General features: G+C 38.0%; 1 protein-coding gene across 4 annotated transcripts in view; it reads right to left on the bottom strand.

The window, feature by feature from the left end:
- ZDHHC14 (zDHHC palmitoyltransferase 14) overlaps positions 1-17,820 on the bottom strand; it is a 114,163-nt gene that overhangs the window by 15,676 nt on the left and 80,667 nt on the right. For all 4 annotated transcript variants that reach the window (XM_082305375.1, XM_082305377.1, XM_082305376.1 and 1 more), the window contains exons 4-5: positions 8,852-8,989; positions 4,774-4,822 (exon numbers count right to left, since the gene is read on the bottom strand). In XM_082305375.1, the coding sequence (XP_082161501.1) occupies positions 4,774-4,822; positions 8,852-8,989 (187 nt within the window). The remainder of the gene's footprint in view (positions 1-4,773; positions 4,823-8,851; positions 8,990-17,820) is intronic.

The raw sequence follows: 17,820 nt of genomic DNA, 5'->3' as shown, positions 1-17,820 counted from the left end.
CCAATAACAAGTGGTTACAATCAGAAAATTCAGGGTAATCAACTTATAGTCCACAAGTCCCTTGAGATCTTTGCGGTGCTTCAAAGGGGTCAGCAAAAATTAAACTCAGAAAAGCAAGCCTATTGTCAGTAGGCTTTAGTGTATGGGCCACTGAATAGCATCTACACCAGCAAATATTTAAGGGTCTGCAGAGTGAAAAAGGCTAGAAACTACTGATGAGTGGTTCTAATCTTAATAGCTGAAATTCAAGTTTTCATTCACCCTATAAAAGTCATCACACTTGTATTAAGACAGCTAAATTGATAAGTAACACTAAATAACAGTTCTGATGGGGTTAGGGAAAGATCAAACACAACCGAGGTAACCCAAGGCTAGCCAAATAGCAAAGACTGAACAGATATGTTTGTACAAATATTTAGTGCACAATGGGAGTCTGGAGCCAGGACTAAGGGTTCTAGATCTGTGCTCATACGTATAGCAACAACAACTGAGTAAACTGCATCTCAGTCGTATGTTCTAACTGCTAGACTCTCCTGTCCTTCTTCTGTTACTGAAGTTAAGATGCTGACAGGGATCCTAAAACTAGCATCAAAGTGCACTAGTCCAAGTAAAATACAAAGTCCACTTGTTCTCTCAAGTCCCTCTAATAACTGGATATATTCTACATTACAACTGTGAGGGTGCCTGAATGGCCCAGCCTTGGCAAATAGCCTGGATAAAACTCATGTTAAGCCTGTGAGTGTAAATAGCTGGGGTGGGGTTGAATACTCCAAACCCAGCAGCATTTGCCCCAAACTCATCGTGTTAAGGAAGAAGACTATCAGCTCCCAACTCACTGTGCTGCTATTAAACAGTAGCTGAGGAACTACCAGAAGACTTTTTGAAGGAGGCATCAGCCCAAATTGTAAGAAAATCACAAAAAATGGCAGAAGAGAACTTGAAGTGGGAACAGCAGCAGCCAAAACTTGGTTTGGTACAGCGACAAGTCACTCTGCTGGCATCTGCCTAGCCCAGACAGAGCATCCTCCCTGTCAAACGCTGCTAGTAGTCTGCACCCAGACAGCACGCTGCCAGTATGGGGTGCAACATATATGGACTTGCACCTGAGGTACACGTATGTGAGCTTGTGGGTGCTTTCTCACCTGCGTGTTGTAGGTAGCAGCACAGGTACACGTACAGCAAGAGCACCCACACCTCCAAGAGGGGAGCGAAGGTGTGCACATGCATTTGTGCATGCACCACTAGAACTTTTCAGACTACCTATGTTTTCACTCCTTATAAACTGCATAACCCAAATGCCATAAAGAAGTAACCAGGCTTTAAAAGTGAGATTGGTATACTAGGAAAGTCAGTCAGCACTCAGTGTTGCATACTTACTACAGTTTATATCATTCCTTTAAATCTAAAAGAGTCATCATCTCAGCAATAAGACAATAAAGTTGCTTCTAAACTTTATATAATTAAGCATAAAAAGCAACTTTCTGTAGAAGGCCTCCTGCCATAGTTTTTTTAATATATATTTTTATTTACACACAATAGCCATGAACTCAGAATACATCTGCTTCGAGAATGTTATTTTCCACAACACTTCAATAGTAAATTTTTTTTAGGGAACATGAATCAACAGCAGAAAAGGCTTTGGTTCCTAGGAAAACAGATATAATAAATCAGTAGGAACAAGACAATGGGAAAAGAATAGGATAAAAATAATCTGTATATTAACCATATGCCAACTTTTAGTGAAGTCAGTTTCCAAGACAACATCAACTCAAAATATTCCAGAACAAGGACACAGCCTTGAAACATACAAACCCATCCTTATCGCTGAACCTATCAATAGAAGAGAAACATGACAGCTCCTCACCATTATACAGAGACACAGACTGCAAAATGCATGGATGGACATTAAGTATTTGCGATAAATAATCCTAACATTAGTTAACAGTGAAGAGTTTTGTATTGCAGGTCTGCTCTCACCTAACGAATTGGGAAATAGCTGAATTGTCTGTATAACTTCCTCTAGAGCCTACTTCACTCAGAGTGGTTTAAAAGCCAGAAAAGAGCCATTTGCATTCTGAGGAAATCTGCTCCAAAAGAAGCAGGATGACCAAAGTGCATTGCTGGGCAGCATGTTTACTACTCTCTCCCTCTCATCTCCTCCTCAAACTATGTGGAGAGCCAAACCAACACAAGATAGGAGCTCGGTCTCAGCTGACTGTGCAACAGCCACAGCTAAAGCAAGGAGAATGAAAGAGAATGGATAAAGATGGATAACAACCCTCTGTTGTTAGCAGAGGGTTCAGAAAGGTGTAAAAGAAGGAAACAGCCCAAAAACATTACGCACAGTACAAGTCCACCTAACTTGGCTGTGAGAGGGTAGAAATTGTAAGGACGGCTGTAGATGAGCACTGTTGGGTGGAACCTACACACAAAGACTAAGAGGAAGAATCCCCAGGTCAGAAAGGGGAACCTGAGAGGGAGAAGGGCTTCCTGTAACCTCATCAGGAGACTGAGCACACCACTGACAGGATGTTCCTCACCATGATTAGACTCAAGAGGGTCCTGAAATGCGAGTTTCTTCCTCCACACGGTAATTCCTACTGACAAAAAAGAGAGTTCCTTTCAGTTCAAGACCTCTCTCAGTTCTGAACTGAAAGGGACTTCTTTCCCCAAGAAAGGGACTTTTTCCAGTTCCCCACACCAAGATCCAAAGATCTCTAGAACAGCAGGGGTGGTTCATGTTAGATTAACATGACTCCATTAATTAAACATGAGTCCATTAATTAAAAATCAAACACAAAAAAGCAATAGAAAGTATAACTTACTGGCATAATATGGTATAACACTCCCTTGGTATCTCTCACACAGGGTTGTTACGGCAATGTTCTCTGTGCCTGAATTGACTGGCTTGCACCAAAGCAGTATTCCCAATATTATTTGGACAATTTCATTTTTTACTGTTAGGGATTGTAACCAAGCTATTAAATTGTCCAACATATCACTATCAAACCAGGCCATTTCTACAAGATGTGCTACTGAGCCTTTCAAATCAGCACATCTCTGACTAAAAATTATGAATAAGCAGCCCATTGTTCCTGTACAAGGATCCTCAAATGCGTAATCAATTACCTTTTGATTTAAGGACAACTGAAAGCGATTCTCAGTTTGAAAATAGTTTGAAAGAATCATCTTTTGTAAGAAATTATTGTAATTGTTTTAATTGGAAGCTATTGTTGTGCTATTCAGAACACTTTGTGCTTTGAAAAATCGTTTGTGAAGAAAAAAAACAAAACAAAACCAAACCAAACTGAACACTGGCTTTGCTTAAAAAGGGAGTTTACAGCTCAATGACTTTACCTGATGAACACAAACACACACACATGAAAAATTGTATCTGTAGAATCCGCAGAATTTGATACTTGGAAAAACTACCTGGAAAGAGAGGTCTGCCTTTATGCACAACTACAAATGACAGAGTTAAGAGGTTTTTCTTCCTACTCTTCTGGGGAAAAGAGCAAACTGTGTGAGGCACAATGGACAAGAGACTTTTCCCCAGCAGAAGTATGGGAAAGAATTCTTTTTATAGCAGCTTTGTGAGAGGTGCAAACCACTTATTCAGACACAAACCATTCAAAACATATACATAAGGAGCGGGAAGCTTACCATCTGGACAGAAATGTATGGAAGAAACTAAACAGAAGTTATGTCAACTTCCCATTTTTCCATTATGTTAGCTGCTTTCAGACAGGAAAAAGGAATATTTTCCATTCTCACTGAGCAGAAAATATACAAAAAGCTCCCATGAAGTGACAAAAAGAATTCAGAGTATTTACAGAATAGAATCACAGAATGGTTTGGTCAGAAGAGACCTTTGAAGATCATCTAGTCCAACCCCCCTGCCATGGGCGGGAGACATCTTTCACTAGATCACGTTGCTCAAAGCCCCATCCAATCTGACCTCGAACGCTTCTAGGGATGGGGCATCTGCCACCTCTCTGGGCAACCTGTTCCAGTGTCTCATCACCCTCATTGGAAAAACTTTCTTCATTATAGCCAACCTAAATCTACCATCTTTCAGTTTAAAACCGTTGCCCCTTGTTTTGTCCTACAGGCCCTGGTAAAAAGTCTGTCTTTTTTATAAGCCGCTTTTATATATCTGAAGTCCACAACGAGGTCTCCCCAGAGCCTTCTCTTCTCCAGGCTGAACAACAATAGCAGTCCCTGTGTATACATCTGTATACTTTTACGTAACTTAACAGAAGTTGATACTTGAAAATGACTTCTCTAAAAACAGTAAATAAACATAAGAATACATACTTTCAGGAATTGAACTCTTCAGGGACAGCTTATGGTTTCAGTTGTTCCACAACATACTTTTTCTATCCTGACAAGAATCAGCCATTTTGCATACTTTCTGTTGTAAAAGGAGAATTATTTAGTATTTTAAATGAAACCACAGCATGGGTATATTGTGAGATATATTTATGAATTCCACCACAAATACATGGAACATATTTCCATCACAAATGGAAACTACAGACCTTCGTCAAGAGTACTACTCTGCAAAAGATGAAGAATAAAAACCACCCTAGGCTACAGTCTCTTTCCTACCTCCAACACGTGGTGAGAAATCCTGTTGTACAGGAAGTGATAAAATCCTTAACTGATAAAGTCCCAAATGCACATATCCAACAATAGCAAGAAAACAAGCAAAAAAAAATCTCAGATGTTATTTTGCAACAAGATCTACAATTTGTTTCAGTGAAAGGATATCTTGCAGGACTGTCCTTCAGGGCATTGAGGAATCCTGTTTGTTGAGAACCTATAGAAATAGAACCCAAAATTACCAGCTGAGTAAGAAATTGGACTGCAGGTTGTTTTCAGCATCGTTAACACAATTAATATTTGAAGATCAACTGAATAATCACAGAATAGATTTACTAATATAAATCTGGGATTATGTTGCTCAGCAGCAACAACATCAGAAAAAAACCTTGGGTAAGTTATCAGGTCTAACACCTGCAGGATATTTTCTCAGTCATACCAAATTGATGCATGCATACTTTCCAATGAACAAGATTTCTGATTATTCCTGTTCTTTTCAGACCTAATATGGAAACAAAAAATTATAAGCTACTTTTTTCATTTGAAATACTATTTTTCAAAGCAACTTCTTTACTTTGAAAAATTTATACTATAAATCCAGATTCTCGACTTTCCGTCCTTTGTTCTGGAAGCAACCAAAGTTCCCTAGACTATAATCCTGCTCCTACTGCACCTGCACAGAAGGTTATTCTAATAGGTGCTTGTTGCCTCTAGAAAAAGAAGAGAATATCTACCAGCTAAAAAGAGCTCAAGAGTAGCATGCTTCAATGAACTAGAGATGCAGAAGTATCCACTTGCGTTCCACAACCATGAGATATTCATTAAAAAGGGCAATTTGACAATTTTCTGATAAATATGCAACAAGTAAATTAGTCTGTAGAAACTGACTCAATGTCACATAAGGCACACAGTTTGCATTTTACTTTATAATTGAAATGATTTCAATGCATCAGGATGAAAGTCTTTCCCACAGCAAAAAATTTCCCCTTAGCTAAATTCATCTGAAGATTTGTATGAAGAGAGACCAACTTTGTCTTCAAAACAAAAAGAAAAAAAATATGTATGTGTGTGCATACACATATATTTTCTCTAGACGTGCCTGGTCAATTTTACTGTTTGCCATTAAAAAGGGAAAGTTACTTACCTTGTATTTCTGAGCCTTTTCAGACTCTCATAATTGGTTCTTAGCCTCAAGGCACAAGACTAATGGAACTTCCCCCTACCTTCTTACTCTTTTTAGGATCCTTAATGGCAATGGCAGCAGGTAGGTGTGATCTCTATTCCCTACTGCTGGTCGCACTCTTCCAAGCAGTTCCCAATATATGAGAAGGGGAAGGTTCCTCAATGCGACATAAAGTTGAAATACTGATGCCTCAAACAGAGCTGGGGAACTGTGAAGACAGGCACTACTACTGAAAAACGTGTTAAGCTTGGGGAGATGGAATAAAATCTCGCAAGACAACACCTGTGAAGTATCTGATTTACAAAGTAATTCTATCATCTTCAATAATACTATGTGCAAGCATTCTTAATCCTGGAAAGGGCAAATTTCCAATGAATGCCTCAAAAGTAGTGCTGCAGAAAACAAAAAGTTAAGATGTATCTCATATCTCGTCACCACTTATGCCCACTAAAAATTACAAAAATGCCAGTTTGCAGGATTTATTAAAAATGAAACAGATTTCAACATTTTTTCTAAATCAAGAGATATTATAAAAAAAAGAAAACAGGTTTCCTATGTGATCAACAAGGGCAGAAAAAGAACTTCCCTATTAAGATGAACCACAAAGGATTTTTTTTTTTTTTTTTTTTTTTTAAGGTCAATGCCTACAACTTGCTATAAATATCCGTCAGTCCCTTCCTAAAAGGATATTGTCAGAAGGCATTCAGTCTAACACAGGATATCTAGAATAAAGTGCTGCTGATGGGAAAGTAATCCTGCTAGGATCATCTTCAGAAGAGCTAAGAACAGGATTTGATTAAGTCAGCAGGACTTCCTCTAGAATCAAGAATTTTGCCAGAACTTGTGGAAATACATATGGATGACTGAAACACTGTAGGAAGATCACAGTCCCAGGTCTAAAAACTGAGACTTTATTCAGGCACACTAACACAAAGCCCCCTATGCCAATTGCAAAGGTTCAGATTAAGTAACTGAGAATGCTGCTTAATGGTTAGCATCAGCTGAAGGCCTGCAGGCTGCAAAACAGAACAAAAATGGTTGAGCGGTAACTATTAAAAAGGTAGATATGAAGACTTCTAGAAGCATGGTTAGGCACAGAGAGAGTGGAGTGATTGATATGATAAAGAAACCTTATTTGTAAAGAAGTCTTTTTTTGGACACAGTCAAGATTATAGTAGATAAATTGGAAAACTGGGCTTGATGCTCAAACATAGCAAACAAACATCAAGGAACTAATCACAATTCATACCTGCTCCCATTGCCTTTGAGGACCAAACAGTCTCTAGAATTCGGGAGGTTTTTCCTGTCCCATCGAAGCTAGATAAACCTTCATAGTGACAAGTTTTTACAGCTGATATACTTAAACAAGTCAGCATTTAACATTTACTATACATTATCTATAACACCTACATAGTGCTGAAGTGCTGCTCAACCACACAGAGGCACAATTCATTTCTCTGTTCTTTGCCTAATTCACACTTAGAATTAGGTATGGACATTGCAAAGTTAAAATCCACTGGATAACTCCACTTGACATACAGAACATGAAATATTGGCATAATATTGGTAATTCATATGCTGAAGACTGCAAAAAAACCCCCACTGTATTGTTTATGAAATATAGGTAGACTAGCTTCAAAAGCAGCTTTATATTGTCAGACTGGTGTTTTCAACTACTGAATTGTAGCAAAGCAAGATGACAGAAAAAGCCCTCATGCTTCCTTCTTAAATATAAAAAGTGTGCATGTATATGCTCACATATGACCAAATACATTTCAAGGATTTGAGTATTAATGGAAGTGTCCTCTTTCCAATAATTACTTTTCCCTTTTTAAATAATAAGTACATCTTTTCTCTGCTCTTTCAACTAATATTAGAAATGTTGTATCTGGCAGTGAGAACAATTTGTTGATCCAGACTCCCCCAAAATTAAAAGTGCCCCTAGCTCTAGTCTATGTGCTAGATTTCTGAGCTACAGGAGAGCCGCTCAGTGCTCTTATCCTTCTTTTGTGAAGCACAAGTAAAAGGAGAAGTTCTGTTTCTTAAAATACAAATTTTCATCCCTGCACAGTGTAAGTAATTTAGGAAATGGAGCATAATCTGGCATAGTTTTCAGTAAGCATTCTCTAAATATTGCCATTATCAAGTTAGCTTTATAAATGTGTTATAAACTGAACTTACTACTTCTGTCAGGTTTCCATTGCAATACGGAATACAAAGGAATAAAAAGATCACATTTCCAAAATGATTAAAGAAATACTGTTCAAGGCAATATCCTATATAATTAGTGAAAAGATAGAACGCTCTTAAGCTTCCTAATGATAGTAGGTTAAAAAAAACCCCACAACATACAAAAGGTCTTTAAAGACAAGTCATATAACCTATCGCCATAAATTAGATCATCATCATCATATAGGAGGTAACAAAATTTGTTACATGTGTGAAAAAAAAAAACCTACCCAAAAGAGTCTTGAAAATACTCTCCTCAAACCCAATCCAGAATACAAATAAAAATCAAGCTCATGAATATTCATTTTCCTATAGCTTATCTGATTCACTCCATTATAAATTGGTTATTCTCCGAATGTCTATGCAAATGAAAGTAACTTGTGTTAAAAATAGGGTAGAAAAAGATGTAAAACTAAACAGCAAACAACAAAAAGTACAAAATAGCTCCAATCTATTTCCTAGCAATTTACCTTTTTGTTTGGATGGCAAGTAACCCATGTTTACAGTTAAAAAGGCACACAAAAGTTCTTTGGGAAAATGATACTATCTGTATACTTAGACACACAGTATGTGTGCTGCTTTTCCAATAAACCATCCATAAAAGGACAAAAAAAAATTAACACCATGTTAAGATAAAGCCAGCACTAGATCAATGACTACCATGACCAGGGTCTACTACAGACCAGAATGGGACTCACTGGGGACTGTGAAGCTTCAGAGAAAAGGCAAATAAATAAATAAATAAATAAACCCTGAATGATAAAAGATTAACTTAAAAATAAAAAACTCAAGCAAATGGCTACATACGTAATCTGATTTCACCAGCATACTTACGAAGGATGACGTGGGTGATAACGAATGCAAATATAAAGACTGTCAGAAAGGACAGAGATAAAATAAACATATAAAAAAATCTGTAGTTTCTTTTCCCCACACAGTTGCCTACCCAGGGACAGTGGTGATCAAACCGTTCTGAAATGAGAGGCAGAAGAAAAAAAAATGGAAAACAATTAATAAAATGCTGTTTATTTGAAAAAAGCTCTCTGAATACTATATTAAAACTCATGATTTAACTGGCATTTGCAAATTAGCCACAGAGAAATTCTTATTTAGAAAGGAAAAAATAGAAAAGAAAAAGGGAGTATTTTAATGAAACCTTACAGCTTTTAAAGAAATCAAAGCATGGCTGAGGTGAGCTCCTGTTAAACTAATAGCATTATTGTGAGAAATTGTGCAGTCAGACCAATAAGCCTGTATTTATCCACTGTCACATGCAGCGGTACCAACTCTACTGGATTTTATTTTTTCAAAATAAGGATTTTTTTCTTCCAGTGACTCTTCTACTCAGAACTGGAGTTTTTTATGTTGTTTTCTTTATATTTGTCATGATCACACCTCTGACTTTTATGTTTACTATCATCTCATCCATCCATTATGGTATATGAAATATTTACACTCTCCCACTTCCTTTTATTGCTTCGCTCAAAATATTCTCCATTCCAGACCACCTATTTTTCCACTTAGAGTTGACACTGCCATATAAAACCATTCAAAATAGCAAAACCATTCACATAAGCCATTTTCCAAGTGTTAAGATTCAGAGAGTCTTGTAAAATTTGCTTATACCTGGTTTTTTTTTTTTTTCCTTTCCCCAATAATCTATTCATTCTTGCAGGAATTTTCTGTAAACCACATGGTATAAAAATCGGTAGATGTTGTCTGAACGCTCTGTTACCCTTTGCACTACAGGCTCCCTCTTCTTTTTACTAAGCCAGCCCCCTTCCCTTTATTTCCCTGAGAGATTAAGTCGTCCAGGAGACGGGAAAAGGCCGGAGTGGGTCAGAAACTAGTGTCCCCCACACAGGGGAGATGCCCCAGTGCTGGGAAGCGGCAGAGGGAGCAGTTCGCTTTGCTTCTCCCCAGGCAGCCTGGAGCGCCCTTCCCGTCCCGGTACGCCGGGTAATGGCAACAGAGCAATTGTCAGGAAACGAATCGGCATTTCTTAACTTGGCTTTGGAGAGATTACATTGACAGAATGACAGAATTTTAAATTTTTTAATCAAATCCAAGATCATAACATAAGGCAGATGCTCTCATGCTGACTCCCTCTCACTCTCTGATCCTTGTCCAAATCCTGTTTTGTTTTCTGTGACTTTTATGCCTCCACTGACGTACAATATCAAACTATTTGTAATTCCACAGGAAAGGCGAGCTATAAATTTGAAGTCCTTAAGCCGTATGCTAAAAAGGCACATCTGTCCAAGCATACCAGTTTATTTTAGCTATGACTTTATGTTCAAGACCTACATTAGAGGTTTTCCTTGAAGGATGTATTTAGAATTATCTTCATTAAAAAAAAGTCAAACCAAAATGCACAACAGATTTCTGAGTTCACCCAACTTTCAGGGTTCTTTTAAACAGTTTTGCGTGACAGCTCTTTGGACCACATGTTTCTGCCATAAATCTGTTTCAAATTCCAATGGGGCTATTCAAGGTGAAGTTACCGAACTGTTTTAGGATAAGGCTTCAGAAATACTTTGATTTAACAAGTAGTGCTAAGAATACCAAGAACTAAACACTCTGGTATCTAAAAGGGTAGGTGATACTACCTTTATTCAGTGCAATACAGTTGTATTCCCAAAATAAGTTGACATTGCATTGGAACAGTGCTTATTTTTACATTTATGCTTCTGAATGAGTCTTTATGTTCTGATAACCACTTTACCTCATTTAATGGGGACCTAATACAATACATGAACAAATAATAACACAAAGAAAAATACAGTTATAGAGCCTTTTAAAGAGCATAATCCTAGAGTACTTTTGTACCCTACTGCTTCAGAGAAAAAAAAAAATCATGACATGTCTTTGGAAGACGAATTGTGTATATACACATTCATCCTCTTCTATGCTGACACAGTAGGAACCTACAAATTGTATTGACATAAAGCTGTTTCTAGCCATGAAACAATACTTAGATATATGTAGACATCTATTTCATAGATTCAGATAAATGCAGACAACCATAAAAACACATACATACACACATATCCCTATCTATAAACACACATACATATATATACACACATACCTATATATTCCTTACTAAAGACTGACTTGGTATTTTTAACCTACTTGTCACTCCTCTCCAATTTCTGTCTTCAAACTTTCTTGGTAAACTGAAAGGCTCTGCTTTCTCAATAAATACCTTACCAATCATTGTGAAGCTAAGTAACTACCTAAGATGTTTGTAATGCAGAAATGGACAGAAAAGGCTAGTTGGATATGAAAAACACTGCTACAGTGTTAAATCTGAATCAGCTCTAATGAAAAGGAGAAGTATTAAAGGGTTTACATGAGTGTTATGATGAATAAAATGGGCCTCATTTTTCTCAGTCATATAATAGAAAGGGATGTGACGTTTATGCTATATGCCACAAAACAGTATATTAAAAAGCAAGGGATTATTCTACTCAGCAGAGCACAAATATGTAAATGCAAGTTAAAGATAATAGCCTTACAGCTTGTGAGCTGCTCTGGTTAGTTGTTAATGCAAGAGAAAAAAGGCAATCCTGGCAAAATGAACAGACACATACTAAGCAGAAACTTCTAATGCTGTTAAATATAAACTCTTAAATCTAGAGCTGTTTCTTCTTCCTTACAAAAAGACATGGCTGAATAAGTATTAATGAAGAAATATCACAGTATCTTAAGGTTCACCTCTGGCACACCAGATGCCTGCAAACTGAACAACCAATGATTTGGAAAAGGAAGCTCTGCCTGACATCTTTACTTGGCTTGAACAATGTTGGCAGCAAAATTAAGATTTACCTTCACTGAGAAATGAAAAACTACTGATGCTGAGAAAAACTGGGAATTCTGGCCTTCGTAAACTTAAAATGCAGAGCAAATATAAATGCAACTGATTGTTATGAAGAATAATGGACTGTTTAGAGGTGATGACTGCAGTTCTGGTTTAAATTTATAGGGCATAGTTAACATGCTGCTGTATTCAATCATATATTTGTGACAAGGTTAATGTAAAAATATTTGAGGCGGATGAAGAGAATCAAAACATTGGTAATACAAACTCTTGTTAATAAAAAGTGTATTAGAACTCTTAATGAGGGAGGAAGAAAGCTGCAAGGGCTGAAGTGTTTGTCTATAGAAGCATCCTGTGGATAGAAAAGTTGGGATAGATCATCCTCCTGCACTGAATTTTAAGCAAAAGCAGCAAGGTATTTGCCTTCAGGATGTGGTATGCTGTTACAGTCATATCTACCTAATCGAGAATACTGCTAGAACAGATGGCCCAGCTTCTCCCCTTTTAGTAGTCCTGTGAACAATCTCTTGCCTGTGTGTTTTATGGCTCTCCGTCCTTAGGCCAAGCCTGGTGTTCATTTTACCCTGCGGGGAGCTGGTTGACAGAGCCAGATGAATTTAAAACTGTGGTTAATTTTCTGTTGCCTCGCTCCCCAGACCAGCTCATCACAGTATCAGACAAACACCAAAGCTGGCCCAAGAGAAGCAGTGAGAACACACAGCCAGAGAAGGGATGAAATGATCCTTTCAGAAGCAGCTAAGCATTAATTCATCTTAGCTGTAGCACCAACCTCACTACAGGTTAACACTTATCAGGACTGCAGGAGAAATCCAGTTTTGATTAATTTTTCAGGGTCTGAGAGCAACAGCTGAAGCAAACAAAAAAGACTGAGAAAATGTATGAAAAGTTTATAAGGTGAAGTATCAATGAAAAGAGGAGATGGGTAAATGGAGACTAAAAATGTTGCTGTAAAGACCACAGAAAACCAAAGAGGTAAGAAAGCTCAAGAGCTGTCAGTAAACCTGAAACAGTGACTTTATTTTACTAGCCTTTGCCAAGTGATCAGCAACTTTGAATTTGGATAACGACTTCTAATACCCTATGCAATGCTACAGGCTTGGGGAAGAGTGGCTGGAGAGCTGGAGAAAAGGACCTGGAGGTGCTGGTCAACAGCCGGCTGAACATGAGCCAGCAGTGTGCCCAGGTGGCCAAGAAGGCCAATGGCATCCTGGCTTGTATCAGAAATAGTGTGGCCAGCAGGACCAGGGAAGTGATAGTCGCCCTGTACTCAGCATTGGTGAGACTGCACCTCGAATCCTGTGTTCAGTTTTGGGCCCCTTACTACAAGAAGGACATTGAGGTGCTGGAGCGTGTCCAAAGAAGGGCAACGAGGCTGGTGAGGGGTCTAGAGCACAAGTCTCAAGAGGAATGGGTGAGGGAGCTGGGGTTGTTTAGCCTGGAGAAAAGGAGGCTCAGGGGAGACCTTATCGCTCTATACAACTACCTGAAAGGAGGTTGGAGCAAGGTGGGCATCGGTCTCTTCTCCCAAGTAACAAGCGATAGGACAAGAGGAAATGGCTTCAAGTTGCTCCAGGGGAAGTTTAGGTTGGATATTAGGAAAAATTTCTTCACTGAAAGGGTAGTCAGGCACTGGAACAGGCTGCCCAGGGAAGTGGTTGAGTCCCCATCCTTGGAGATATTTAAAAGATGGGCAGATGTAGTGCTCAGAGACATGGTTTAGTCATGAACTTGGCAGTGTTAGGTTAATGGCTGTACTTGATGATCTTAAAGTCTTTTCCAACCTAAACGATTCTATGATTCTGAGGATAGTCAGCACCCCCATAACCAAATCCTAAGGGTGAAGCTTCACAAGATAACAGAGCCAATCTAAAAGCTTAGTAGCGGTGAAAGCGATAGCCACATGCTGCCTTTCCTGCCACTTCATCCTGCTTCCTTCTGTCATTGTCTAAGCTGCTGATGAGTCAGGTCAGTTCCCTGAACTGGCAGGAAAGAAAAAAAAAAAGGAATTATTTCGTTCATTGCTTAGTGAGAAAACCTGACTTAACAATGGCTGCGTGTTACTAAGGGCTGTGTGAACAGGCACAAAGGAAAATCACAAAAGTGGGTGAAAAAAAAAAAAAAAACCAGGATGAAGTTCAGATACTGCCCCTTTGGAAGCAGCAAGCTATTAACATGACTCAGTGGTCTCATTAATGCTCACCTAATAATATATGCTAACTGGATGACAGAAGAACATACAAGTTCCATCATACTTTAGACATTTCTCTCGGTTTTTACCTTCCCTGAAAATTTACATTTGAAAACTTGCTTAAGAAACATTAACTGCTGGATATCTCAGATGAAAACAAAACTGAGAACATTTCCCATTTTAATAAGCAATGGTCTCTTAGATGAAGAGTGTTTCCTTCAGAAGCCACACTGAAGCACGTTCCTTGCTGCTCAGAACCGAAGAGTCAAATCTCTACTTTTCCACAGCACAGCATGTAGACTCTTAAATCCCTAAATGCTCAGCTTCCATTTTTCAATCACTACACTCCAGGAAACTGCGTACAAAATGACCCCAATGCTTTCCTTCCTCTTTCACAACATTTTATAAAAGCTTTATAATTTACAAGGAACAAAAAAGCATTTTTACATGGAACATTTGTAGGCCAGCTTGGCCCTTCGGTTTGCAGCTTTTCTCACCTGTTTGCAGTGTGATCTCAGAAACATTTATTATTTATTTATCAACTGCTTCCTTTTCCCTTGCTCAACTGGATCACTGCATGCCAACATACATTTTCTAAAGCTTAATGTGAAGGCAAGTCTCAAAGACAAAAAGTCTACAGGTGGAAAAATATCTAGGTCACATTACTAGGAGATGCCAACGAGCACAAGTTTCTAACTTAATTCACTTGCTAATTCGTCCATCCCATTCAAGTAAAGCATTGTAGGGCAAAGATACAAACCTAAGGCATTCACTGAATGTTACCATCTTTATTTAACACACACAAACGTGCATCCCAGGACTGGGAAGAGTCAACAGCCCACTATTCAAATCTTGCGTCAGTCAAAAAATCACATTACAACTCAACCAACTGGGCCAGCATTACTCAAAATTACTTTCGATAGTAGCAGTACAACACAGGACTACAAAGTCCATTGTCGTGGACCCACACTGAGCAATTATGTAGAGATACTGACACATCTGCACATATTTATAATGATGACAATTACAGCTTTTTGTAGGACTATGATGTCATGATATGACCACATCTATTCAGGCTTATTGACTTGATATTTTCTATGACAAATGGTACTTTCAGAATTTGGTTGCTCTCGAAATGTTTAGGAAAACAAATGAGGTTTTTAAAAGTCCATATAAGGAATACTTTTTATTACCAAAAAATATTTATTTTCATCTCAGCGTTCAATCCCAACAGCCTGCTGAGAGTCACGTATGCATGTACAAAAGCAAATATAACTGTGGCATTAAATCCTTCACAGTCAAGAAAACTGTTTATTTAATCATATTTAAAAAAAACCACTGATAGGACTTGCCATCAATTGGCAACAGCAATCAAATATATGGATCAATTTAACTTACACAACATTCACCTGTGTGACAGTCATTCCCCTGACAATGCCTTTGCTGTTGCTTTTGTGGAATGAAATCAGAGTAGAAATTTATATGAAAAAAAAAATGGTGAAGAACAAGACACTGGTTGCAAGTTGCATTTATATGCATGCTGATGTTATTTTAGAACATCTGTTGTGGACAATGCACAATGGATCCTTTAAATCACTGAGATTCAGTACTTTTCTGCTCCGATCACAAATCAAAACACCCCAAGAAAACCAAATGGAACAGAAAGAGCCTTCTAGCCTCAAGTTTACGTTCAGGAAATACTCACCGATGGTTTACTCCAGATTACATTCTGGACACTACACTAATCTCTACAAGGTGATGCAAACTGAAACAGCAATGTAACATTGGGAAAGATGGGCCTCTATTAATGAAATAGATTAATAATGTGCATGGATATCTACAACAAAAAGTCAATCAGAAACACAAACACAAGGGCTACTCAACAAATATTTCACTCTCACAATTGTTTAAATTCTGTCCCAGACAGCGAAGCCATTTGGGCGGGTCTTTTTAAGAAAATCAGTTCCAGTGTCAACATTTTCCACACTAATCAACTTCAATAGTGGCACACTAGTGTTATTCACAAAAACAAAATAAACATCTTTAATTTTTTAAATAAGAATAGCAATTGATTTATTAGGAAAACATCCAGCCATTGCCCTAGGATAGCTCACAGTAATTAAACTGTATTGTCACATACCTCACTTCACTGCTACCTCCAATAATAAATGTTGACTAATTAACAACAAAGCCCTTTGACTGCATGGACATTAATGGTGACATTTTCAAAGGCAGCGGCGGCAGTTTAGAATGACTGTTCTTTGATAGGTATGAAGAGTGCACAGCAACGGACCTGTCTGCTTAACAATCTCTCCTTACATACCTCATCTCGTCAATACAACACCTTCACACGTTGGGAACCAAACAAGTGCCAGACACACACCCAGCCGTGGAGGGAGAGAGTTAAAAACCCCAACTCGTCCCTAGGGGAAGCGTGGTATCCTTACCAGCTATCAGCATCCGCAAAGTTCATGGCTTTGTTCCTCTCTTTTCTACATGAAAGCACATGTTTTACACACTTCTGTTGCTGCCTTGTATCTGCCTTTGAATTCCGTAACCATCTTTCAAATTGTTATTGCACCAAATGTAACCATTTGTGTATTTTCTTAGGTTCCAGATTTTTTTTTTTCCTGGTAATTTCTCCCTGATTTTTACTCTGACATCTGAGGTTTACAACATCATTTACTCAGTTGGGTATTATGATCATTTCTGCTTTTTTTATATGCAGACCAATACATAAGCCACAACCTCTCTCTGAAGTAACCTGTAATACTATTATCTTTTTTAAGGAGACTTTCTGCCGTATTTCCCAGTGCCTTGGCTTAGGCTTAACAACTCTGACACACATGCCGTGCTCCCCGAATTTCTAAAGTACATCTAGTATATAGATGGCACAATCATAAACATATAATATATTACTTCTGTAAGTGCTGGTGTGTACTCCATTTGGCAGCTTTTTGAGTGCCCAAAAAAGGTAGCACAAACAAAAAGAGCCAAGGCTATTTCTCACATGTAAAAACTGGGGGAAAAAAAAAAATACAAGAAAGAAAAGGGAAAAAAAGAAAAAAAAAAAAAAAGGACATATCAGCCAACTTTGTAGTTTTAAGTGTTCAGCTAAAGAGTCACTTCAAGAGACCCGGAGCTAAGGTTTAACAGGTTCAAAAATCAGGGCCCAAAGTGAAGTGAAAATTGTATTCTCTTCATTGCAGGAAATGTAAGGAAAGAAATAGGCAAAGATCATGAAAAGGAACTGAAAGCAAGAAGGGACATGATAAGGTAATGAAGGAAGAGTGCTACAGAATGGAACTAAAACCAAGCAAAACAAAGTCCTAACATCAAGTAAATAGACACTGATTATAAAGGACCACGAAGTCCTGGGAAAATTACTCTTAGACATAGTGTTGGTGTTATAATAACCAAACTGTTACAATGCCACTTCTTAGCCTGTTTTTAAGTAACTTGTGTTCTCCAGGTTGGAAGATGGTGGTATCTGGAGTAACTACAGGGAAGAGCTTCTCCCAAAAGACACTGGTAATTCTCACTCTTTGTCTTACACTGCATGTGTTATATGTTACATGTGTTTTAATAATTAATTCCCCATTTTAAGAAAATAAATTTACAACACTGGTGCCTAATCTTGGAAACTACTTTTAAAAACAATTTTATTCAAATTCCGCTCTTTGGTATACTGCTGGGTATAACACCCTGTATTTTCAAAACAATAAATTAATGTAGTCTGGTCAAGGCCAAAACTGGAAGACAATACCTATA

The sequence above is a fragment of the Platalea leucorodia genome (assembly GCF_965183815.1).
Source record: "Platalea leucorodia genome assembly, chromosome: 3".
NCBI lineage: Eukaryota > Metazoa > Chordata > Aves > Pelecaniformes > Threskiornithidae > Platalea > Platalea leucorodia.
Note: the sequence above shows the minus strand (reverse complement) of the source record. Positions and strands in the feature narration are given on the sequence as shown.